The 27,264-nt window shown below is 42.6% G+C and overlaps 1 protein-coding gene across 4 annotated transcripts in view; it reads left to right on the top strand.

Annotated features, from left to right (window-relative positions):
• Positions 1–21,344, top strand: part of LOC144504490 (uncharacterized) — a 56,128-nt gene extending 34,784 nt beyond the window's left edge. For all 4 annotated transcript variants that reach the window (XM_078229834.1, XM_078229836.1, XM_078229835.1 and 1 more), the window contains exons 3-7: positions 8,179–8,304; positions 10,839–10,894; positions 11,068–11,142; positions 16,118–16,210; positions 18,306–21,344. In XM_078229834.1, the coding sequence (XP_078085960.1) occupies positions 8,179–8,304; positions 10,839–10,894; positions 11,068–11,142; positions 16,118–16,210; positions 18,306–18,356 (401 nt within the window). In that variant the 3' untranslated portion in view covers positions 18,357–21,344. The remainder of the gene's footprint in view (positions 1–8,178; positions 8,305–10,838; positions 10,895–11,067; positions 11,143–16,117; positions 16,211–18,305) is intronic.
• Positions 21,345–27,264: the final 5,920 nt, after the last annotated feature.

The following is a 27,264-nucleotide window of genomic DNA, read 5'->3' as shown; positions in this document are numbered from 1 at the left end:
TCTTCATAATTTAAATGTTCCATCCCAGGCAGCATCCTGGTAAATCTCCTCTGCACCCCCTCCAGCGCGTTGACATCCTTCCTATAATGTGGCGACCAGAACTGCACACACTACTTCAGCTGTGATCTCACCAAAGTTCGATACAACTCTATCATGACCTCTCTGCTTTTGTAATCTATACCCCCGATTAATAAAGGCGAGTGTGCCATAAGCCTTTTTCACAACCCTATTAATCTGCCTTTCTGCCTTCAGAGATCTATGGACAAACACACCAAGGTTCCTTTGTTCCTCGGAACTTCTCAGTGTCACACCTTTCATCGTATACTTCTTTGTCAAATTACTCCTTCCATGTGCATCACTTCACACTTTTCAGGGTTAAAGTCCATCTGCCACTTATCCGCCCAATTGACCATCTCGTCTATATCTTCCTGTAACCCAAGACACTCAACCCCACAGTTAACCACCCAGCCGATCTTTGTGTCATCGGTAAACTTGCTGATCCTACTCCCCACGTAGTCATCTATGTCATTTATATAAATGACGAACAATAAGGGGCCCAGCACAGATCCCTGTGGTACGCCACTGGTCACTGGCCTCCAGTCACTAAAGCAGCCATCTGTCAACACCTCTGCCGTCTAACACCTTTAAGCCAATTATGAATCCACCTTGTCAAATCACCCTGTATCCCATGTGCATTAGCCTTCTTAATAAGCCTCCCATGTGGGATTTTGTCAAAGGCTTTGCTGAAATCCATGTAAACTACATCAACTGCACCACCCTCATCCACACACTTGGTTACATGCTCAAAAAATTTGATCAAATTTGTTCGGCATGACCTCCCACTGACAAAACCATACTGACTATCCCCGATCAAACTTTGCCTCTCCAAATGGAGATAGATTCTCTCCTTCTACCTGGTACCAATGTATAAGATATTGGTGAGGCCGAATTTAGAGTATTGTGCGCAGGTTTGGTCACCTAATTATAGGAAGGATATTAATAAGGTTGAAAGAGTGCAGAGAAGGTTTACAAGGATGTTGCCAGGACTTGAGAAACTGAGTTACAGAGAAAGGTTGAATAGGTTAGGACTTTATTCCCTGGAGCTTAGAAGAATGAGGGGAGATTTGATAGAGGTGTATAAAATTATGATGGGTATAGATAGAGTGAATGCAAGCAGGCTTTTTCCACTGAGGCTAGGGGAGAAAAAAACTAGAGGACATGGATTAAGGGTGAAGGGGGAAAAGTTTAAAGGGAATATTAGGGGGGGCTTCTTCACGCAGAGAGTGGTGGGAGTGTGGAATGAGCTGCCAGATGAAGTGGTGAAAGCGGGCTCACTTTTAACATTTAAGAAAAACTTGGACAGGTACATGGATGAGAGGGGTATGGAGGGATATGGTCCAGGTGCAGGTCAGTTCGACGAGGCAGAAAAATGGTTCGGCACAGCCAAGAAGGGCCAAAAGGCCTGTTTCTGTGCTGTGATGTTCTATGGGTTCAGAATCTTCTCCAGTAGTTTCGCAACCACAGATGTGAGACTCACGGGTCTGTAGTTTCCTGGCTTGTCTCTACAACCTTTCTTAAATAGTGGGACCAAATTAGCTGTTCTCCAGTCCTCTGGCACCTTTCTGGTAAGAAGTCTCACAACACCAAGTTAAAGTCCAACAGGTTTATTTGGTAGCAAAAGCCACTAGCTTTCGGAGCGCTGCTCCTTCGTCAGGTAAATGGGAGTTCTGTTCACAAACAGGGCATATAAAGACACAAACTCAATTTACAAAATAATGGTTGGAATGCGAGTCTTTACAGGTAATCAAGTCTTAAAGGTACAGACAATGTGAGTGGAGAGAGCGTTAAGCACAGGTTAAAGAGATGTGTATTGTCTCCAGACAGGACAGTTAGTGAGATTTTGCAAGCCCAGGCAAGTCGTGGGGGTTACAGATAATGTGACATGAACCCAAGATTCTGGTTGAGGCCGTCCTCATGTGTGCGGAACTTGGCTATCAGTCTCTGCTCAGCGACTCTGCATTGTCGTGTGTCGTGAAGGCCGCCTTGGAGAACGCTTACCCGAAGATCAGAGGCCGAATGCCTGTGACCGCTGAAGTGTTCCCCAACAGGAAGAGAACACTCTTGCCTGGTGATTATCGAGCGGTGTTCATTCATCCGTTGTCGTAGCGTCTGCATGGTCTCTCCAATGTACCATGCCTCGGGACATCCTTTCCTGCAGCGTATCAGGTAGACAACGTTGGCCGAGTTGCAAGTGTATTCACCGTGTACCTGGTGGATGGTGTTTTCGTGTGAGATGATGGCATCTGTGTCGATGATCTGGCATGTCTTGCAGAGGTTGCTGTGTCAGGGTTGTGTGGTGTCATGGTCACTGTTCTCCTGAAGGCTGGGTACTTTGCTGCGGACAATGGTCTGTTTGAGGTTGTGCGGTTTTCAGTGGCCACCTTTCCGGTGGCCAGGGAGGAATTAAAAATTTGGGTCAGAGCCCCTGCAATTTCCTCCCTTGCCTCCCACAACAGCCTGGGACACAATTCATTTGGACGTGGAGATTTGTCCACTTTTAAGCCCGCCAATATCTCCAATACCTTGTCACTCCCTATGATTTTCTCTAGACCCTCACAGTCTCTCTCCGCGTGTTCCATAACTACCTCCTCATTCTCATGGGTGAAAACAGATGTGAAATATTTGTTTAACACCCTACCAATGTCCTCTGCCTCTACCCACAGATCTCCCCCTTGGTCGCTAATGGGCCCTACTCTTTCCATGGTTATCGTCTTCCCATTGATATATTTATAGAATATCTTAAGATTTTCCTTACTTTTACCAGCCAGAGTTTTCTCATATCCCGTCTTTGCTCTCCTAATTGATTTCTTAAGCTCCATCCTGCACTTTCTGTATTCCACTAATGCGTCCGCAGACTTACTCCCCTTATACTTGTTAAAAGCCTCTCTTTTCCTTCTCATTGTATCCTGAATGTCTCTGGTCATCCATGGTTCTTTGGGTTTGTTACACCTTCCTATTACCATAGAGGGAACATGTTGGGCCTGTACCCTCCCCATTTCATCTTTGAACACACCCAACCACTTTCCGACAAGTAACTAGTTCCAGTCTACCTTGGCCAGATCCTGCCTAATTTTGTTAAAATCTACTCTTCCCCCAATCCAAAACCTTTTTCTGCAACTTGTCAATTTCTTTGTCCATAACAAATTTGAACACCTCAATCACCTGTCCGGCTTTATTCTCCAGAATTCCAGAATTAGGTCCAGCACGGCTCCTTCCTTTGTTGGATCCTCTACATATTGACCTATGAAATTTTCCTGTATACATTTTAAGAACTCTACTCCATCTAAGCCCTTAACATGATGGCTATCCCAATTAATGTTTAATTTTCTACTTTAATCCCTGTGCATGCCCCAATCACTTATTCACTTGTAAAATTTAATTAAATGTGATTAACTGCTTACCCAGTGTGATGTTGCTTGACAGCGGGAGACTTCCATGACTTGGCACCAGGTTCAAATGAATATCGCAAAAGGGGAAACCCGTGCTACAGAAATTGTTAGATCTTTGAGGCAGCTTCATCACTAATTGCAAAATATGGGCCAAAATCATAAATGTAAATAAAGTTGCTTACCTGCTGGAAAAGCTATTTGTGACACAAACTGGAGAAATATAGCTGGGAGGTGAAACTTGGAATAGCATTAATACCACCAAACATTAGGAGGTGTGGTAAAGACAAGTATGGAAGCCTAGACATGCCTTACAATTTTAAGCCAGTTCTTAGTTTAAAAACAAGTTTAGGCATTACTTTATGATGTGGCTGTCCAATGTGATTTTTTTTTAAATCTTAGAAATGGAGTGCAATAATTGGGAAATGTTTGGAAAATATAAAGTTAAATTAGTCAATCTCTTGTAGAGGACAGGAGTCAAGATCAAGCAGAATGCTTAAGGAAAGTATCATGATCAGATGAGTAGTAATTGAACAAAGGCTGAGAAATGACAATGATGGTGAAGGAGCATCCTCTGGACTTCCAAAAAGGGCATATAGTGTGTTACAAAATAGGGCATTTTTAGACATTCCCATTTTAAACTGGAGTGGGATTCAAGGGTAGGTGGAAAATTGATTATAGTAGGGTGTAGGTCTATTTGGGACCAGGTCATATCATGATGAATGGGGAATAGAATGACCAAATAGTGCAGTGAAGGAATCATTGAGAAAGGACCCAATAGCAGGGGTTGCATGAACATGCACACACATACAAGATTAAGGTAATGGCTAATTTGTATCATCATTTGTTCTGTAACCCTTAATACCCTGACTAACAAGCCTCTGTCAATTTCAGTTTTGAACTTTTTAGTGACCTAGCCTTTTGGGGTAGGATATATAGATTTTCAGTACTCTTTGATGAAGGAATGCTTTCCGAAATCAGCCCACAATAGTCAAAGTTATTTCCCCCCATCTCCTTGTTTTGGACTCTCTCATCAAATGAGATTAGGACACCCATTAACCTCTGTATTCAAGGAAATTGAAGTCCAGTTTATGCAACCTGTCCTCCTATTATTCATGGAATCCCTACAGTGCAGAAGGAGGCCATTCAGCCCATCGAACCTGCACTGACAACAATCCCAGCCAAGCCCTATCCCTGTAACCCCACGTATTTACCCTGCTAATCCCTCCTATCTTTAGAGTTTGGGAGGAAACCGGAGCACTTGGAGGAAACCCACGCAGACATGGGGAGAACATGCAAACTCGCATAGTCACCAAAGCCGGGAATTGCACCCGGGTCCATGGCGCTGTGAGGCAGCAGTGCTAACTACTGTGCCACCGTGCCGCCTGTCTGGTAATCTGTGCTGTACCCCCTCCAAAATAAGTTTATGCCTCTTTGTAGCACACTGCCCATAACTGAATGCAGGAGGCCAGATGAGCTAAAACCGGAACTCTGCAGTTGTAGAGTTTCATTTTCATTTCAACACTCTTGAGAAAAAGACCAAAATTGTATTATTCTTTCTTCATTACTGTAGGCCAACACCTAGTTGACTATGTATGTCAGAATAGAATACCAAAGTCTTAAATTGTAAGAAGAAAAATAATTAAAATTACTTAAAACTATTTTTTAGAAGAGAACTGCATATAGTTCTGCAATTCTTGGCACAAAGCATTGTATAAACTTTTAAAGTTCCACACTGCAAGGATAGTCTTGGCTATTCCACTGCTCTCTTGACCAGTCTTACCTTGCGCCTTTTGTAAACTTGAGCTTATCCAAGACTCAGTTACCTGTATCTTAACTCACACCAATTCCTATTCATTCATCACCCCTCTTGTTGACCTAGATTAGCCTCTGGTCAATCAACAATGTTATTTTAAAATTCACAGCCTTATTTACAATCCCTCCATGGCCTCTCCCCACTGAAAATCTGTGTCCTTCTCCAGCCCTCAGAGATCTCGGCACTCACCCAATTCTGGTCTTTTGTACATCACTGATTTTTAATGTTCCGCTTTATCTCCGTCCTAAAGCTCCGGACAGTTCTGACCAAGCTTTTGAACACTGGCCGAAATACCTCTTGGGACGGTTCATGAACAAAGAACAAAGAACAATACAGCACAGGAACAGGCCCTTCGGCCCTCCAAGCCCGCGCCGCTCCCCGGTCCAGGATTGAATCCTGAATCCAGGATCCCCGCCCAATTTTACAGCCTATCTACATACCAATATCCTATCCACCGAGCTGTCCCTCACAGCTACGATGCTTTGTTCATTACAACCTATTAACTCACCCCCACCCCCCCATTCCAGACCATGTGATCTCCAGGGAGAGGCGAAAACCCAGAGTGAAAAACCCCAGGGCCAATATGGGGAAAAAAAAATCTGGGAAATTCCTCTCCGACCCCCTGAGGCGATCGAAACGAGTCCAGGAGATCACAATGGCCCTGATCGGAAAATGCTTCCCAACCCTAGTCATTTCCACTTCCACGAACACCATATGAATTCCCTGCCCCCGAGACAGGTTCCCAACTATCCGCAGTCTCGCTCTGTACTGGCACCAGCAAGATGATCATAGAATGAAGCCTTGAAACAAGGAACAATTAGCCCGCGCCGCTCCCTGGTCCAAACTAGACCACTCTTTTGTATCCCTCCATTCCCACTCTGTTCATATAGCTGTCTAGATAAGTCTTAAACGTTCCCAGTGTGTCCGCCTCCACCACCTTGCCCGGCAACACATTCCAGGCCCCCACGACCCTCTGTGTGAAATATGTCCTTCTGATATCTGTGTTAAACCTCCCCCCCTTCACCTTGAACCTATGACCCCTCATGAACGTCACCACCGACCCGGGGAAAAGCTTCCCACCGTTCACCCTATCCATGCCTTTCATAATTTTATACACCTCTATTAAGTCTCCCCTCATCCTCCGTCTTTCCAAGGAGAACAACCCCAGTTTCCCCAATCTCTCCTCATAACCAAGCCCCTCCATACCAGGCAACATCCTGGTAAACCTCCTCTGTACTCTCTCCAAAGCCTCCACGTCCTTCTGGTAGTGTGGCGACCAGAACTGGACGCAGTACTCCAAATGCGGCCGAACCAACGTTCTATACATCTGCAACATCAGACCCCAACTTTTATACTCTATGCCCCGTCCTATAAAGGCAAGCATGCCATATGCCTTCTTCACCACCTTCTCCACCTGTGACGTCACCTTCAAAGATCTGTGGACTTGCACACCCAGGTCCCTCTGCGTCTCTACACCCTTTATGGTTCTTCCATTTATCGTGTAGCTCCTCCCTACATTATTCCCACCAAAATGCATCACTTCGCATTTATCAGGATTGAACTCCATCTGCCATTTCCTTGCCCAAATTTCCAGCCTATCTATATCCTTCTGTAGCCTCTGACTATGTTCCTCACTGTCTGCAAGTCCTGCCAGTTTTGTGTCATCTGCAAACTTACTGATCACCCCAGTTACTCCTTCTTCCAGATCATTTATATAAATCACAAACAGCAGAGGTCCCAATACAGAGCCCTGCGGTACACCACTAGTCACAGGCCTCCAGCCGGAAAAAGACCCTTCCACTACCACCCTCTGTCTTCTATGACCAAGCCAGTTCTCCACCCATCTAGCCACCTCCCCCTTTATCCCATGGGATCCAACCTTTTTCACTAGCCTACCATGAGGGACTTTGTCAAACGCTTTACTAAAGTCCATATAGACAACATCCACGGCCCTTCCTTCGTCAACCATTTTGGTCACTTCTTCAAAAAACACCACCAGGTTAGTGAGGCATGACCTCCCTCTCACAAAACCATGTTGACTATCGTTAATGAGTTTATTCCTTTCTAAATGCGCATACATCCTATCTTTAAGAATCTTCTCCAACAACTTCCCCACCACGGACGTCAAGCTCACCGGCCTATAATTACCCGGGTTATCCTTCCTACCCTTCTTAAATAACGGGACCACATTGGTTATCCTCCAATCCTCTGGGACCTCACCTGTGTCCAGTGACGAGACAAAGATTTGCGTCAGAGGCCCAACGATTTCACCTCTCGTCTCCCTGAGCAGCCTTGGATAGATTCCATCAGGCCCTGGGGATGAGACTCACCTGATGAAGGAGCAGCGCTCTGAAAGCTCATGATTCCAAATAAACCTGTTGGACTTTAACCTGGTGTTCTGAGACTTCTTACTGTGCCACCCCAGTCCAACGCTGACATCTCCACATCAGCACTGAAAGGATTTAAAGTTTTTTTTTGAAAGTTTATTCATTTGTGTCGCAAGTAGACTTACATTAACACTGAAATGAAGCTACTATGAAAATCCCCTAGTCGCCACACTCCGGCGCCTGTTCGGGTACACTGAGGGAGAATTTAGCATGGCCAATGCACCTTACCAGCATATCTTTTTGACTGTGGGAGGAAACCGGAGCACCCGGAGGAAATCCACGCAGACACACGGAGAACGTACAGACTCTGCACACACAGTGACCCAAGCCGGGAATCAAACCCAGGTGCCTGGCGCTGTGATGCAGCAGTGCTAACCACTGTGCCACCGTGCCGCACATAACCACTTCTAGAATTTCGGTGGTTCAGTTTCTAACTTTCAGCAGCATGATGATTTTTAGCAGAAGATTGGTTATCTTGTAGATAAACTGTTACCCACTGTTCCAAATAAGCAAATATTATTTTCTGAAGGAAAAACAAAAAGAGAAAGGAAGCGAAGCAGAAGTAGGTCCTCCTCCAGAACATCATCATCGTCAAGTTCATTGTCTTCAAGTTTGTCATCATCCTCAAGAAGTAGAAGCAGATCAAGTAGTCGAGGTAAGAGCATAAAGCACTGAGTAGCTGAAACTTGTTCTGAATTAGGAGAGTGAAGTTCCTAAATGTATCATGTTAACTGTAAGTTCCTTGTTTATTGATTTACAAAAATTTTACCCTTAAAGTGGGGGAGATGTAGTACCATCTAACACACAATGGAGTTAAAGTCCTTCATTTTGCTGAACAAAAGTATTCTGTATATTTTATGGAAAGAGAAATGGTAAACTATATTTACACCCAGATTTTAAGCTATAATTTTCAACCTTTGTTACACTTCCATGGTGTTTCTCTTGCATTTAACTTTTTTTGGTTTGTTCAACTAGGTGGACTCCCTCCACTAATGTTAAATGCAGAGACCTGATTAGAATTGAATTATGATGATTCTGATATGTTATTGTATGTGTGCTCCTTTCTCCAGAACATTGTAGGAATCGTTTTCCTATGTGATATAATATATCCAGAACCCGTTGGAAGTGCTTCATTACTGCATTGTAGGGCAGTTCAATGTACTGTTCATTGACCTGTCATTCTGAAACCATGGGGCATAACCTGTCCCAGTAGATTGCAGAGAGGAGCTCAACAATAATCTAATTGGTATTTATTGGGGCATAACTTCTGAATTCTCCAGCATTGAATTTGGGAAATATCCCAAAGATGCACTGAGGAATCCCTCTTGGAATTTTAAGATAAGGGTTTACATGGCAATTGCCCAGAAATGCTAACTTGCTCTGGGTAATTGCACTGCACTGGGAACCATCTGAAAATGCAATTGAAATCGCTAACTTCAGATGGTTCTGCCAGGGTTACACTAATTTGTTACTTTGGAAAAGTTAGAAGAAGTGAAACCTCTTCTAAGTTCTGGGTAATTATTGTAAACACCCAGACTGATTTTCCCTTTCTACACACGTGCACAAGCACACACCCCACATGTCGTTGTCAATGAGGAAACAAGCGACTGAACTTACTTTGCAAGTTATTGCAAAAAAAAACTTGAAACATTAAACCTAGTCTGAAGAAAAGTTCTGACTGAAGCAGTAGATTATCTCTATCATAAAATAACATGGAAAAGGAGAGCCTGCCACTGACTTCCTTTCACAGAATCTGCACACTCTATTACATCTTGAGCTCTACCCACATATCCTGAGAGAGTTCTGCAAACTTTAGTCTGGAATCGCAAAGTATGATTTAGCAAAAGGCCACACCATCTATCTACACTGACTATTTACTTTGTACCATAGTCCCAGTAGCACGTGCGCATAAATGTTCTACAGTGCTTATGATTGGAAATAAGTATGTTCTGTGCAGAATATTGTTACCTCTGTCAGTTTTTGTATCAATAATGTTTCACTGAAGGTATTTTATCATAAAATCCCTACAGTGCAGAAGTAAGCCATTCAGCCCATCGAGTATAAGACCATAAGACATAGGAGCAGAATTAGGCCACTCGGCCCATCGAGTCTGCTCCACCATTCAATCATGGCTGATATTTTTCTCATCCCCATTCTCCTGCCTTTTCCCCATAACCCCTGATCCCCTTATTAATGAAGAACCTATCTCTCTCTGTCTTAAAGACACTCAATGGCCTGGCCTCCACAGCCTTCTGTGGCAGAGTTCCACAGATCTACCACTCTCTGGCTGAAGAAATTCCTCCTCATCTCTGTTTTAAAGGATTGTCCCTTTAGTCTGAGGTTTTGCCCTCTGGTTCTAGTTTTTCCTACTAGTGGAAACATCCTCTCCACGTCCACTTTATCCGGGCCTTGCAGTATCCTGTAAGTTTCAATAAGATCCCCCCCCCTCATCCATGAGTATAGACCCAGAGTCCTCAACCATTCCTCATATGACAAGCTCGTCATTCCAGGATCATTCTTGTTAACCTCCTCTGGACCCTTTCCAAGGCCAGTACATCCTTCCTTAGATACGGGGCCCAAAACTGCTCACAATACTGCAAATGGGTTCTGACCAGAGCCTTATACAGCCTCAGAAGTCCATCCCTGCTCTTGTATTCTCACCCCTCGACATGAACGCTAACATTGCATTTGCCTTCCTAACTGCCGACTGAACCTGCATGTTAACCTTAAGAGAATCTTGAACAAGGACTCCCAAGTCCCTTTGTGTTTCTGATTCCCTAAGCATTTCCCCATTTTATAAAATAGTCTGTGCCTCCATTCCTCCTTCCAAAGTGCATAACCTCACACTTTTCCACATTGTATTCCATCTACCACTTCTTTGCCCACTCTCCTAACCTGTCCAAGTCCTTCTGCAGCCCCCCCTACTTCCTCAATACTACCTGTCCCTCTACATATCTTTGTATCATCTGCAAACTTGGGTCAGTTTGTATGGGTCAGTTTTTCTTATAGCTTTTATATTGGGAGAGAAAATGAAGAAAGTTGGGAAAACCATTTTAAAAGTTGACTATTCTTTAGCAGTACATAGGGAGTTGATGTTATTTGGTTTAATTTTCCCTGAGTATGGCATGTTAAAAAGTGAAGGGAATCCCAATCAAATGTGCAAAGTTGACCTTATAGTTGTTTTGACAGACTCACAGAAACGTTCAAAAATAAAGAAAAGGAAGAAAGACAAACAACACAAAAAGGTGAGGATTTATCCTGTGTTCTTGAGATATTTGAAATTTCTTCTCATTTTTAATATGCTGTAAATGCAAAATTTTCATTTTGAAACATAACTGCTGACAGTTTGCGATTCAATCCAGTGAAAACATTTCTTCTAGTGTGACTGAACATCTTTATACAATTTGCAATCTTTTAGCGAGAGAAAAAGGAGAAAAAGAGAAAGCAAAAGAAGAAAAAGTCTGCGTGTTCTGGGCCTGTCCAGATTTCTAAGGTAATGTAACATTCAGTTGCATTTAAAAATGTTGAAACCAAAACAGATAACCAGTTCACTTTTTTTTAAAAGGGGGATACTGGTGACCTTAATTAACTTCCACTAACTAATTGCATCTAGCATTAAAATGGTTAAAAACCAAAAACATTCTACCGTTTCTCCCGTGGTGTTACTAAGGATGTGTCAGAGGACACATTGCTTGGCAGCCATTGTGCTATGCGGGGCATAACATCTGTGCTACTGATTCACAATGACTGCATAAATTAATTTCAGTTTGCATTAACTGCTATACTGAGCTTTTTGCTGATGCCTTGGGGATCAAATTTCATACCCTGACCCCTATTCTGTACAAACTGTAAACAAATGGACTTTATTTCTAATGATGTGATAATCTTGTCTCCTGAGAAATTGCACAGTCAAAAATAAGTTCAATCTTAAGAAGCAAGGAGTTCATTGGACCGGGAAGTACAGTCCTCCTTTTAAAACCATGCATTCTGACCTTATTTTTATACCAGGATTTTCACAGTAACTTCATTGCAGTGTTAATGAAGTGAGCCTACTCGTGACACTAATAAATAAACTTTAAATTCTGAAGTATAAATTTATATGTGCCTGTAATAAAACTTGTCTCACACTGTATCTATAAGTAAATTTGTTCATACTCCTATCATTGTAGTTAGCAGAATTGATGTGGATGCACATCACCCAGTGAGGAGATGGCGCGACATAATGGCCACTGGATGCATGAGGAATCAATGAGAGATGGGAGTTATAAAGTTGCACTAAATTTGACAGACAGCGGATGCTCCTTTATTCATTAATGAAAGTTTAAAAAACAAATATTGAATTCAAAATAAATTTACAAACAGTGCGTGGAAAGTTCCAGGAATGAGTGAAGAGGTAGAACCCCTCACTATTGATTTTTTTCCCCATTCACAGAAAATAAGTCTTTCCCAATTCACCCTTTCAAGATCTTTCAGAATTTTTAGAAACCGCCATTAAATCTTCTCTCAATATTATCTTGCAGCAGATAATATTCTAATATCCCCAATCTTTCATCACAACAGTGAGATAGAAGTTCACTCGAGGATATGGAAGGTGTTTCCACACTCAAAATTTACACAGAGAGGGGGAATGTCAGCGATCACTTTTCGGTGGGTGGGAGGGAGAAAGAGATTTCCGTGTTGGTTTGTAGAGGGTGGAGTGATTCCAGCATTGATCGCGGCGGGTGGGGAAGAGAGATGCCAGTGCTGGTGATGGTGGAGTGAGATGCCGGTGTTGAGGGGGAGTGGGTGCCAGCGTTGATCATGGAGTGGGAGGGGGGGGGGGGGGGGAGTAGATGCCGCTGTTCATGGGGGAGGGAGGAATATATGCCGACGTTGATCACAGGGAGGAAGAGATGTTGGTGTTGATTGGGGGGCAGAGATGCCAGCAATGATTAGGGAAGAGTGGGGGTAATGCCTGGATTGATTGGAGGGGGAGTCCCTGAGACCTCCATGGTGGAATGGGGGGGAATGAGGTTATTTCTCGGTCTGATCAGGGTGCCCTTTAAACATGGCATCCTGATGTCAGTGGAGCCAGCTTTACCAGTGTGATTAGGCCCCATCCCCTCAAAATGACGTGAAACACCCCTCCCACCCCCAGACTTATTTGACAAAGAGAGAATCTGCCGGTTGCTCTGGAGGGAAACACGGTTTTCAGTCAGACCCTGACACTTTGCCATTCCAACCTATATGTTTAGAATTTCAAACTGTTCAAATATAATTTTAATATGACTTTGATCAAAAGTCTCAATTTGAGCCATTTACATGTATTTTAAGTAATTTAAGACTGAAAAGTTACTTTAATGGCCTTTGGTAAAATTTCCAGAGAGGTAGGTACAAGTCAGTGCAGTTATGTCATTCAATAAGATAGTAAAAGCTGATGAACAGCATCAAACTGGCACAGCCTCAAAAAATGACACCTCAAAAACAACCCTAAATATCAGTTTACAATATGTTCAAGCAAGTAGTAATATTCAAAGTGCAGAGGAAAATGGCCCTGTCATTTTTTACAAAATTTGGCTTTGGAACAGTGGCAGATTTATAAATTTCTGGAGGGACCAGTGAGGGTAAAAATTACAGGAATTTGTTTCTCCCTCTCGGCCAATTTCCATTTTTAAAGCTCTGCATCTTTGAGCATTTTTCAGATGGGAGTCACACCACCCTTTACATTTTTTGACTCTCAAGTCCTCATGTTAATTCACAGGCAGTGAGATAAATTTAGGTTTGACGCCCATTATTCACTCTCTGATTTCACACTTTGTTTAACCAAATGAGGGAGGTAAAATCAGGGCTAAATTGTCAAGAACTCGTTTAAGTTTTAATTTTAAAATGAAATTAAGATGTTAAGTTGCATACGCAACAATACAAATGACAGAACATGTCTCACATTTCATCCAGGCTAGAGCTTGTGAACTTACTAGATAACTATCTTTTCCCTTCTCCTGTTTTGGATTGTGCTTGGTTACTCCCTCCATTGTGTATAAGATTATCTTATTTCCTCCCCATCAATGCAAGACTTTATTCTAGTTTTCTCACCGATCTCCCTTTCTTAGTTTGCGTTCTTTTACAATCCAAAATATCCTTTTCTTCTGCTTTTGACACAATGCACAATGCCACCCTGGCAGTGCCTGAGGGGGGCCTGACAGTGGGGAGGGAATGGGGGGAGCTCTGTAGGGGGGTGGGAAGGAGGGGGTGCGGATTCTGCATTGGAGAGGCTTGACTGCTCGGGATGTTGAATGGCCAGGATAGTGATGGGGGAAAGGGCAGATCTCTCTGTATACTGTGTGCACAGTACACTGGGAGGTCGGGGCATCTGCAGTCTAGACCTCAGCAGCTGGCTTCACAGGTGAGCTGAGACTCCACACCCCACCTCTTCCCCACCCCCCCACTGGAGAGATTTGCATGCTGGCTCCTGTTATGCACAGTGTGCTGTAAATTCATGTTATTTACCTGGTTGAAAAGAGCCTATTGTTTTTTCACCTGTTCAACACTTAGAATTTTGGGGGAAAAATTCCACCCCATATTTCTTATGGAGGTCAGGTAGCATCCTTGACCTTGCTGCCTAATTGCTGTGATTCGCTGCTGCTGCATTAATAACCACGCTCCTCTAACCTGCCTGTTGCACAACACAGCAAAACTGTAGGCATTCTTCATGCTTTACATACCTTGAGGTTTGATCATCTGACATCTACAAACATCAATATATTTACTTTATAAATGTTTCTTCCTCATTAGTTGAGTATCTTTGCTCATGATTTCACTTCAGAAATTGTTGTACTAGAAATTAAGAGAACGATGAGGCCAAATAAAACGGATGGTAAGGAGCTCCGTGGTGGGGTGGGAATAACCAGGAAGAGCAGGAGGATTTTAAGGTGGGAACAGTAGAGGCGTAGGATGTTTGATAGTAACTAATAGTAAATCACTCAAATTTTAGCAGTAACTAATACTGGTAACACTCAGACTCTCATAACTAATGGTAGAAAAAAATAACTTGCTGATAGTCCCTTTATGATAAACCTTAACACCCACAAACAGGTGGGTTAGGACCAGGTTAGATATTAAAATGTGAAAAATCCAAATCCCAATGCCAGTCCACTGACCTTAGGGGGTTGACAAATTAAATATTTCCATGAGGTAGATAGCCTCTTAATTAACCGGCTTTATAGTTTTAAAGTGTTTCCCCGGACACGGGAAACCCAGTAGCTGAAGGAAGGTAAGAACAGCTTTGTGAAGAACAGTCATAACACTGCTTGTGACGAGGAGAAACTGAAGTCCTTCCCCTCAGCACCCCAAGCTCCCCCATCCCTGTACAAAGACCCCTGGGATCTCATGACAAGGAGTTAGATATGTATTACTGAGATAGAGGTAACTTTCTTCAGTCAAAGTGTTATGAATCTTTGGATTTTTCTGTTCCAGAGGCCTATGAATTCTCAGCTGTTGAAGATATTCAAGACCAAGTTTGCGAGATTTCTTTGGGTGCTAAGAAAATTGAGGGACGCGTGGGTGTTGGGGGGGGAGTTAATATAGGAAATCAAACATGATCTTATTGAATGACGTGCAGGCTGGAGAGGCTATGTGGCCTACTTCTCTTATTTCTTACGTTCTTATGATCAACATAAGCCACACGTAGCAGGCAATTATATTCTTGTCTAAGTCTAATAGGCATGTTGAGTGTCAATATTTGATCCACCAGAGGTGAGGCCACTTTGCTCTTGTCTTTTGTAGAAGTGTTTTGTAGAGGTTAGTAGCTCAAATTGAAATCAGTGAGAAGCAAGAAAGCGCTCGACTATCAGCTAATTTGGACTTGTTAGTAGGTAATTCTTTCATTACTTTAATCCAATTAAAGTTGCAAAGTAACAGTTAATGCAATTTGTGTGTGGTTTAACTAATTGATGCTTCCTGTTCAAAACTTACAGGATTTAGTGTAGTATTTAAAATAAAATACACATTCCTGTTACGACTCTCCACTTTGTGCTTTTCTCTCAAAATACATGTTCTGACAAATTTAAACCTTTCTGAAGATTTTGGGTGATACCATGAAAGTCCAGCAGCACCTACACACAATGAAAGCAAATGTTCCAACAGAAGTTCAGTGGCTAGAATGCTAAATAGGTTTTGTTCGTCCACAACTTTGTAACAAAGTCATGTGACATTGTGGGCTGGTACAAATGTTTCACTGTTGTTACAAAAATGGAGATTTTTCTCTCCCCTGCGTGTCCTTTAGAAGGTGTTTCCAAAGTTGAGGGAATCTTTTTCCTGCAAGTTAGTAAAGTTAGATGTTTAAATCTCTGTCCAAAAGTTATCCAGCGTCTCATTCAAAAGAAAGAATTCCGGCATGTAGCAGTTCCACCTTTGAGCACAAGGCTGTGATCAGTGCATTGGTTTTTAATGTCAATAGATTTGTGTTTACAAAATAGTGATTTTCATTGCAGTTTCTGAAAGACAGGGACAAAAGTGATAAATACAGCATGATTACAGGAAAGAAAATAAAGATGAAAGTTAAAAAGACCAAAGATGATAAAGAGGTATGTAAAATTGTTTTACTCTTGAGAGCAAATTAACTTGAAGAACCGCAATGTAAGTGTACTGTCATGTTTCCTGATGAGTATAACATCTAAAACAAAAAAAAAAAAAGAAACACTGACCATCTGAGAAATCATGGTTTACACTTGAACCCTGAGGAGAACTCACATTTTAGATGCCAAATCATACTCTACAATCACCTAGCATAGCTTTAAAAATTGCACAGTTGGACCCGTTTTTGAAAATGTTACTATCCCCTATCTTGAAGTAGTTTCTGTCCCCCTCAATGGTTGTTGGGAGGTTTTGAACTGTCAACTTTCTAACAGACTGCTGTTCCTTCTGTTTCACTTTTTTTAATGTACAGTTTTTCAGCATGTCTTCTTGTGAGGTTTTAGCTGGGGTTAGGTTCAAAGGTGCCGATAGCCCTCTTGGTACCACAATAAATAACATCCTTTATGTGTAAACCTATGTTGTAACTGAAGACTATTCTATCAAGAAGGTCATCATAGCTGAGTTCAACATTGTTCTCATCTGATACCCTCAATTCTGCATTTCCCAGCATGATAAAAAGAGGGAGCACTGACTGACTGCCTCCGCCCGGCCCATCCTTGACCATGTTGCAGTTAAACTGGACAACTTGGATTTTTTAAGATTCTTTCATGGGCTGTGGGTGTTGCTGGCAAGGCCAGCATTTGTTGCCCATCCCTAATTGCCTTTGAATTGAGTAGCTTACAAGGCCATTGTAGAGGGCAGTTAAGAATCAACCACATCGATAAAGCTCGGCACAACATCGTGGGCCGAAGGGCCTGTTCTGTGCTGTACTGTTCTATGTTCTATTTCTGAGAGTCTGGAGTTACATGTCAGCCAGACCAGGCAAGGATGACTGATTTCCTTCCGTAAAGGGCGTTAGTGAACCAGTTTGGTTTATTTGACAATTGATGGTAGTTTCAGGGTCACCATTACTGCGACTAGCTTTCAATTCCAGAATTATTAATTGAAGTTTAATTCCACCAGCTGTCATGGTAGGATTTGAACCCATATCCCCAGAACATTAGTCTAGCCCAGTGAAATTACCACTATGCTGCCATCGACCCCAGAATGCCTAATAGATTTCACCGCTTTTTTTTTTCATTCTCTGCCAGCCAAGATGTAATGAGGAATGGTGGTGTATGATTGAAAATAATGGTTCTACCATTACATTCTTGTATTGCTAGCAAAAAACTTGGTTTGTTAAGCATTCAGTTTTACTCACTGAAGTTTTGTGTAATGTTTGCTACCTGTATATTATGTTTGAGACTGTTCAATCTCTGATCGCTTTTCTTAAAAATTGGGAATAGAATGAAGGAAGACTGAATTTTTTTTGAATCGGTGAAAAATAATGTACCATGGGCTCATTGCATTTCTGAGAAAAGGTCAAGTAAAAATAGGACATGCACAGCAGGGTGGTCTGCATTTGAAAGAGAAAGTTAGGTTAACATTTCAGATGTCTGGTTCACATATTTCTTCTCGATACTGATTAGCTGTTCATTTCTAACATCCTTTAGTCATTTCTTTCTGGATTTCTAACATGTTGAGTTTTTTTAAATTGTCTGTTGCATCTTTAGATATAGTGCAGGAATGAAACTTCACCTTTTGATCTTTTAGTTTATTTATTAGTGTCACAAGTAGGCTTACATCAACACTGCAATGAAGTTGCTGTGAAAATCCCCAAGTCGCCACACTCCGGCGCCTGTTTGGATACACTGAGGGAGAACTTAGCATGGGCAATGCACCTAACCAGCATGTCGTTCAGACTGTGGGAGGAAACCGGAGCACCCGGGAGAAACCCACGCAGACACAAGGAGAACGTGCAGATTCCACACAAACAGTGACCCGAGCCGGGAATCGAACCCAGGTCCCTGGAGCTGTGAGGCAGCAATGCTAACCACTCTGCCACCCAAGATTGAGAACCTGTACACCAGGAAAGTGCATCAGAAAGTCAGACACTCAATGCACAAGGTTCCCCAATCAGTTAAATTAATAATGAAGACTATATATTTTTTTGTTATGATATGCATTCACTCTGTTGAACCCATAACCTCTCTTTCAATCCCACAGAGAGACCGAAATCGAGCTGAGCTCCTTCAGTTCCTCAACTCCGCAATGTAGGGAAGAGGCGTGTCAATGGGATTTCTAAACCATGAAATACAGGAGTCTATTAACAGCATGAACTTTGTCACTGAAGACCAATGTGTTTGGTTTATAGCTCAGGGAACACCCCTTCAAAAGTGGATGCTGGAGACTTTTCTGTTGCCGACGTAAAGGTTGTGTTGCAATATGATACTATGATTTTGAGAAACTTGCATTAAATAACAGAAACAAGACAGGCATCCTTCAGGATATTTCTCAACGTTTTACCAAAGCAACCTTTGGAAAATGTGTTCATAATAGCTCAGATTGTTTCATCGCTCAGAAAACCGTCATATTGGACAGAATATTTTGTTCAGGCAATGTTTACAAAGATTCATACTTTACAAGATTCTAAGAAAATGCAAGGCACATTAATTTTAATTACAGTGATGATACAGTTAACTCTCGATGAGTCAAATCCCAGCAGAGCCACCTTTAACCTCAGTTAAAGCAGAACTTTGTGACAGCTGAGGAGGCCCAATTTGTCACATAAATACATCCCTTGTGTAACCCAATATGCTTACAAATGCATCAAACACTTATTAATTTGTTTTTCAGATTCAAATGCCAAATAAAAAACATACGGTAAAATTAGTTAACAAATCTTTATTCGATTTGTTCATAGTTTACATTGTGTTGGCCTTGAGAAAGGCCAGGGATTGGCACCGGAAACACTCCATACTCTTTCTCTGCTTAGCGTGCTGTTTTCAGATGTGCACAATACAATCCGCCATGTCGTCCGTGCAGTCAAACATGTTTTTGTGCTGCAAGATCCCAGAGCATCTCTAAGGCCTCTATGCCATTGGCCAGGGAAACAAGTGGGCCAGTGTGAAGGCATTCATTGGAATCTTCAGGATCGTCAGCCTCCTCGGCCTTCTCAGCTGAAGAAGGTACTACATCTACGATGGCATCACCTTTTAGTTCTTTCATGCATAGAATGGCACCGTCCATCTCCGCATAAATTTCCATTGTTACCTTGGCTAGAATTTCCATATCGGTCTCCTGCAGGTGAGCAAAAAGTATCTCGTCGTTGGGTTGGTTGTCATCACACTGTTCCTCCTCATTCTCATCGTCTTGTACAACTGTAATCTGTTTGATCCCAGCAAGGTTGAAGCAGTTTGCAAGTGTGGCTTCCTTCACCACTTTCCACACCATTTTTCAGAATCAACATGGCCTCTATTATAGTGGGCTTGTAGTTCTGCTTATCGATGTACTTGATAAGCCAAGAGATCAGTAGTGGGTTTTCAAGTTCCTAAACACCCCGATCCGTTAGCTGGAGCTTGGCCATGGTGTTGGGAGGCAAGAACATCAGTTTGACACTCTTCAAACCAGCAATGTTGGGGTGTGCAGGGCAGTTGTCCATGATGACGGCGGTCTTCCTTTTCTTTCATTGATGTATTTTGTGCGCTTTCCTGACCAATGTCACAAAATTGCTGATGGTCATCCAGGCAGTTTTCTTTGTCTCGTACTGTGTAGGTGATATCTTAACTTTGGCAAAGCACTGTGGTTTCTTGGACTATACCATGAAAAGCAACAGATTTTTCGTGGCCATCCATGTTGGAAAAGACCAAAACAGTGACACTCTTGGTGCTCTGCTTTCTACCATTACACATCCCCCTTTAAACAACAAACAGCATCTGGCAAAAGATGATAAAACAGTCCGGTTTCATCCACGTTTAATTTGTGTATACTTGTTCAAGACTTGGACGAGATTGTTTTGGAGCTAATCAGCCGTCATTGCTGCTGTCACTGCTGTATTCTCACCACTTACTGAGTGGAAGACAATGTGATGTCTTGTCTTGAATCAGCCCAGCCATCCATCGCAGTAGGTGACCTCCATATATTCCAGCTTCTTCACCATGGCGACTTATCTTTCCTGCAAGATTGGGCCTCAAACAGGAATGTTCTCTTCTTGGGCTTTCTTGAATCATGTTAGCAGAGCTTCTCTGAAATAGGGATAGGAGCATGCTTTTCCATGCTGGAGAGATGACTTGTTTGTTGTACTGTTCCAAGATATTCCTCTTGGTTTTCAGAATGGTGGACAAACTTGATGGTCAAATCCCCCATTCTTTCACAATGCCTGCTTTCCGCTTCCGTCACAATTTTGCACTTGCTCCATCAGCTTCACCGTCTCTCCAATTGGCAACACTTAACTTTCTCTCAGGTTTTGCCATACTCGCCAACTTTGCAAGTTGCTTCATGGAGAAATTTGAGTGCACTTTTGGCACGGTCACATGAGCCCTAATTTCAGCATTATCCCTCTTGCCAAAGTTCAGCTAACCCAGATCAACCGCTATGGAATTCAGGGTAATCACAGGTGCTGTTTTGTTGCTTTTGCTATTCTGCCGGAGGAATTGCTGGCAGCTTCAACACAAGCAGAATTTATTTTCGTTGAGTTTGACTCTTCGAGATTTCACTGTAACAGAGGCATAGGATATTGCTTCTTTTGCAAATATGCTATGTGGCTGTAGAGTTTAAACTGCTATGTAGAAATGTCCCTGAGAAATCCTCCATGATTCGTGATTAGTGTTATAAATTAAGAATTGCCAGCACAAAAGTTGTAAAGATTATGATGGTAAATGCATTAACCTCTTCCTGTTTGCAAACAGAACTATTTTTCAACAGTACATAAGCCTATAGCATTCAGTCTATATTAAAATCTTTTGGAAAAAGATTGAGTTGGAGCCTGACTTAAATGGGTGCATTTGTTTCTTGATAAGTTGAATACAGTGTGCTGAAGGAAGAATGGAATGAGGCGAATTGTATGTACTAACCAATGTGGCAGATCACGTATTTGAAAGTAACACCTACAAACCAGTGTGAGCAATGCAATTAATTCATCCTTTTAGGCATGTGCAACTCTCATGCCCTGTGTTTTTATGTACATGGTCATCAGAATTGCGCTTGATTTATACTTTGAATCTGTACTTTTACTTTCTTCATCCATTAAATGGATCAAGCTTAGTTATTTCACTTTGTGTGTTTTATGTTCTGAAAGGATGATGAAAGGACATCTTGAGTGTCACAGCCCCATACTCATCCTACAAAACTTGATAACTTAACAAAGCAGACTTCCAAAAAAGCTGAGAACTCAATCGTGCAACTGAAAATGAATCCAGAAAAAAAGCCCATGACTACAGGCTCCTGCTTCATGGTGTTTGAATAAGTTAAATTCGTATCTGACATGAAATATTAGAATATTTGTTAATGTTTGGGATGACATTCTGCAACCACTTACATCCTGCAGGAAAGGAAGCTCTACAACTTGATGGGTGGCACAGTGGTTAGCACTGCTGCCTCACAGCGCCAAGGACCCAGGTTCGATTCCCGGGTTGGATCACTGGCTGTGTGAAGTTTGCACATTCTCCCCGTGTCAGCGTGGGTTTCCTCCAGATGCTCTGGTTTCCTCCCATACTTCAAAGATGTGAGGCTGATTGGCCATGCTAAGTTGCCCCTTAGTATCCTGAGATGTGCAGGCCAGAGGGACTAGCGGGGCAAATGTGTAGAGTTATGGGGATAGGGCTTGGGTGGGATTGTTGTCGGTGCAGACTCGACCAGCCAAATGCCCCCTTCTACACTGTAGGGTTTGTATGATTCTATGAACTTACATCACTGCTGGCAGCTCATTCTGTGCATCTTGGAGAAGGGCCAAATCATGAATGCCTGACTCAGTCGAGTCTCTGCCATGTCCTCAAAACCAAATCTCCAAAGTATATGGCACTCACCAAGTAGAGGTGGCTTCATTGGCTCAGACACTTTCACTGGATGGAAGACTGTGGCATACCTGAGCAGTTCCTGTATAGTGATATAGCCAGAAGACCAGTAAGATGCCCACAGCTTTGCGTCAAGGATGCCTACACTGTGACATGAGGGTCCGAAACATGATTTCCGCATCTGAGAGACGTGAGATGATGACAGAGGAAAATGGTGACACCATCTGTGAGCTGACGTGCGTCATCAATGGCTGCAGCAGCTAAGCACCAGGTGCCAACATTGAAAACTCAATCCCACCACAACACCTGATAACCACTTCATATGTATCATTTGTGGCAGAACCTGCCTCATTGGCCTCTTCAGCCATCAATAAAAGTGTGCCATATGGGCAGCATGGTGGCACAGTGGTTAGCAGTGCTGCCTCACAGTGCCAGGGACCTGGGTTCAATTCCGGTCTCGGGTGACTGTGTGGAGTTTGCATGTTCTCCCCATGTCTGCGTGGGTTTCCTCCCACACTCCAGCGTTATGCGGGTTAGGTTGATTGGCCGTGCTAAATTGCCCCTTAATGTCAGGGGGCCCAGTGGGTTAAATACGTGGAGTTAAGGGGATAGGGCCTGAGTGTATTTGCTGTTGGTGCAGCCTTGATGGGCCGAATGGCTTTGTTCTGCACTGTATGGGTTCTATTATATGAAGCTATCTTATCCCCAATGGATCTGCTGCAAGTCTATCATACTCTAGTGACTAATGGGGTTTCGCAGGGATCTGTGCTAGAACCCCAACTGTTCACATTACATATTAATGATTTGGAAGAGGGAACTGAATGTATTATCACCAAATTTGCAGGTGATACAAAGTTGGGTGGGAAGGTGAGCTGTGAGGAGGATGCAGAGATACTTCAGTGTGATTTGGACAGGCTGAGTGTGTGGGCATCTGCATGGCAGATGCAGTATAATGTGGATAAATCTGAGGTTATCCACTTTGGTAGTAATAATAGGAAGACATTATTACATGAATGGGTGTAAATTGAGAGATGGATACTCAACGAGACCTTGGAGTCCTTGTGCATCAGTCGCTGAAAGTAAGCACGCAAGGACAGCAGGCAGTAAAGAAGGCAAATGGTATGTTGGCCTTCATAGTGAGAGGATTTGAGTATAGGGATGTTTGGCTGCAATTGCATAGGGCATTGGTGAGGCTACACCTGGAGTATTGTGTGCAGTTTTGGTGTCCTTATCTGAGGAAGGATGTCCTTGCTATAGAGGGAGTGCAGCGAAGGTTTACCAGGCTGATTCCTGGGATGGCAGGTCTGTCATGAGGAGAGACTAAATTGGTTAGGATTATATTCACTGGAGTTTAGAAGAGTGAGAGGGGATCTCATAGAAACTTATAAAATTCTAGCAGGGTTAGACAGGGTAGATTCAGAAAGAATGTTCCCAGTCGGGGGGCGGGGGGGAGAGAGGAGAGAAAGAGCTGAATGGCCTACTCCTGCTTCTAGTTTCTATGTTTACTCAAATGCTCACGACAACTTCCAACATTCTGAAGTTCGCAGCATTTGAAGCCAAAATTAATTTACACTGATGAGGCAAGGAAGTGGTACGAGGTGAATTGCTCCTTCAGAGGGCTACCATGGACATGATGGGCTGAATGACTTCCTTCTGTGCTGTTAGCATTTTCGGATTCTATAAATACAAGTCGATGTGAAAGTAAAAATAGCCAAATCATTGTTGACTTATGATTTTTGCACAAACATAAGATAACATTTGAGCGTAACATGGCAGATGTTGTAGCAGCATTTATGTGGGTGCTATTGCTTAATGAGGTGACGTACCAAGTCATGAGAAAGCATATTCTCTTCAGTGCATTAGTACTGCTGGAGGCTATGCCCAAAATACTAAGGTCCTCTTCCAACCAGCTCTCTCTGCACAATACATCCCTCACCCCACCCCTCGCTATTCGATATAGATCAACAGCGAGATCCTGGAAAATGTGGGCCATTTCCCATATCTTAGGTGCCTCCTCTTGCTGAAGGCCGACATAGACAACAAAATTCATTATTGCCTTCAGTGGGTCAGCTCAACCTCCAGCCGAGTGAGGAAGAGAATATTTAAGGACCAGGATCTCAATCCCAAGACTCAAGGTCATAGTTTAGTGGGCATCAGTGATCCCTGCAACAAATATAATTTTTCGAGACTTGGAGAATTACAGTAGATAACACCAAAGCAATGGAGAAGGACAATCAGCAGTGCCTTTGCAAGGTTTTCCAAATCCAGTAGCAAGGAAGGTGGTCCAGTAGCAATGCCCTCCCCCAGCCTCTATGCCCAGTAATCACTCATTAACACTAGGCAGAACATGCCATTCGTATGCTTGATACCAAATTTCCAAAGCAACTACTCTGTGGAACTTGATTGTGGCACGACACTCCACGACACTCCTAGGAGAACAGACCTCCCTAAGAGGTCAAAGATTGCCTCTGACTCATGGGAATCCCTGGTATGTGACAAATCAAAATGGAGAAGGTTCCTTCAAGAAGGCACCAAACACATCAAGAGACTTTGTCAGGAACACACACAGGTGAATTTGAGGCATTGGAGAGAATGCAAACCTTCAAAGAACCCATTTACCCAAACCTCCGAACACTACCTGTCCCATATGTGGCAGTCTGCCAGCATAGAACACAGCGAACCAGAGTTCAGACAAGTCATCCTCAATCATGAGGTTTTAAGTATGGGATCTGTGCTCATGGAGCCCTATCTAGTGGTAGAAGTGTGCAGTTGTGCGAATGACTATATCATAGTGAGGATATCCAAATAATGACTGTGTGACATGCATAGCAAACTTAATATATATTAATTATGTGGCTTTATTTAAATTTTCCAAAAAATTATGAAATAGGCAATATTTGAATCTTCCACCTTCTTCCTTCAGGAAAAAGATACAAAAGTCTTGAGGTCACGTACCAACCGACTCGAATAGCTTCTTCCCTGCTGCTGTCAGACTTTTGAATGTACTTACCTTGCATTAAGTTGATCTTTCTCTGCACCCTAGCTATGACTAGTAACGCTACATTCTGCACTCTCTCGTTTCCTTCTCTATGAACGCTATGCTTTGTCTGTATAGCGCGCGAGAAGCAATACTTTTCACTATGTTAATACGTGACAATAATAAATCAAATCAAAAACAGCTTATTTTAACCAGCTGAGATGGCTTGATTGAGTAAATTCTGGCATTTTTTCTGCTAGTTGGGAAGGCAAAAACTTGTGTGCAGTCTCAAGATAAGAGTCCAATTGTTTAGGACTGAGCTGAGGAGAAGTTACTTCACTTAAAGGCTGTGAATCTTTGGAATTCTGTACCCCAGAGGGTTCTGAAAGCTCCATCGTTGAATACATTTAAGGCTGGGACAGAATTTTGGTGGCTTAGGGAATTAAGCAATCTGGAAGCCGATGGGAAAATGGAGTTGAAGCCCAAGATTAGTCATGATTGTATTGAATGGTGGAGTATGCAAGGCTGGCCATAGGGTCTACTCCTGCTCCTATTGTGTTCCTGGGCAAAAGATACTGAAACAAAACAGTGTTGCTATGGTGCACAAATATAAGATCTTCTGCGTGCTTTAAGTTAAGAGGGGAAAACATAATGTAATTAAATAGTGGTATAACACTAAAAAAAATTTATTTGTGGCACTCTTTACACGTTCAATGCAATCATCCTAGTTCACAAAGACAGTGTCACAGACAGGAGGAAGGTCAATTTAAGCAGCTCTGATAAACAGCTTTCAACCTGTCCATAAACAGAAAGGTGGTGTTTTATTCTGACTTCCTTCTTTATAAATTATAAATATTCGCCCCACCCTTAAATTTGGAAACGTTCCAATCCTCTGTTAATAAGTTGCACAGCAAACTCGAGATAAGCTTAAAATACAAGGGTTGGCTTATTTTTACACACACACGAGAGGGATTCGCAATGCCTACCCCTTTCTACACTCGCACAATGGGGAATAAGGAAGAAGGTTCAGGGCATGACCACAATAATAATACAAGTTTCAGTTTTAATTGTGTCTGCAGTCTGAATCGTGAGTCTTTCCGAGTGAGACTGGTGCAACAGGAGAAGACACATAGAATGAGTTAGTTTGGAGGCACAAGTTCTGAAGTTGCAGCAGTTGGAAGGTTTGATGAGCATCCGAGTTCTTTCTGCTATCACGAGCTGGATGGTCGACAGTGCAGGCTCCTGCCTGGAATCCCATTCACTTTGCTGTGATCAAACAGGAAGTGCTGGAGTTAAGTTCTAATAGACATCGTCACAATGCAGCTGGGTGGTGGAGGGATGTCATGTGATACTTCAATATTGCACCCAGAATGGAATCTAGATGTTTAATTGGAGTTGGGATTTTTGTTGTCTTTATGGAGACACTGGTGTCAGCTCAACTAACTACTACTTCCTGGGACGGCATGGTGGCACAGTGGTTAGCACTGCTACCTCACAACGCAAGGGACCTGGGTTCGATTCCCGGCTTGGGTCACTCTGTGGAGTTTGCTCATTCTCCTTGTGTCTGTGTGGGTTTCTTCCGGACGCTCCGGTTTCCTCCCACAGTCTGAAAGATGTGCTGGTTAGGTGCATCAGCCATACTAAATTCTCCCTCAGTGTATCTGAACAGGCGCTGGAGTGTGGCGACTGGAGGATTTTCACAGTAACTTCATTGCAGTGTTAATGTAAGCCTACTTGTGACACTAATAAATAAACTTTACATTTTAAAACTTTGTTGAACTCATGGTATTGGGTCTGATAACACTTTTGCCATTAGCACCATTATGGGAGATTACATCTTGCAAAACTTTTCCTTTGTGAGGAGGTTGCTAGTTCAGACTCCTCATATCCATGGCCATTGTTATCTTGAAATTGCTGCAAGGCATCAGGTGTCTGCTGAATGAACCATGCTTCAGCAATTCTCCATTTTAACAGCACAGAAGAAAAATCGACTATATAAAATATTCCGGTTGATGAAAAATATATATATATTTTCTATCACTTCTTGTCCGTGACAACAGTCTTAACCATTCCAGGCTCTATCCTTGTATCTCAATCACTATCCACACTCTCAATACACCGCCTCTACTTTCTCAGAAGACTAAGGAAATTTGGCATGTCCGCTACGCCTTGCACCAACTTTTACAGATGCACCATA

Source organism: Mustelus asterias, chromosome 15 (assembly GCF_964213995.1).
Source record: "Mustelus asterias chromosome 15, sMusAst1.hap1.1, whole genome shotgun sequence".
NCBI lineage: Eukaryota > Metazoa > Chordata > Chondrichthyes > Carcharhiniformes > Triakidae > Mustelus > Mustelus asterias.
This window is presented reverse-complemented; position numbering and strand designations above follow the sequence as displayed.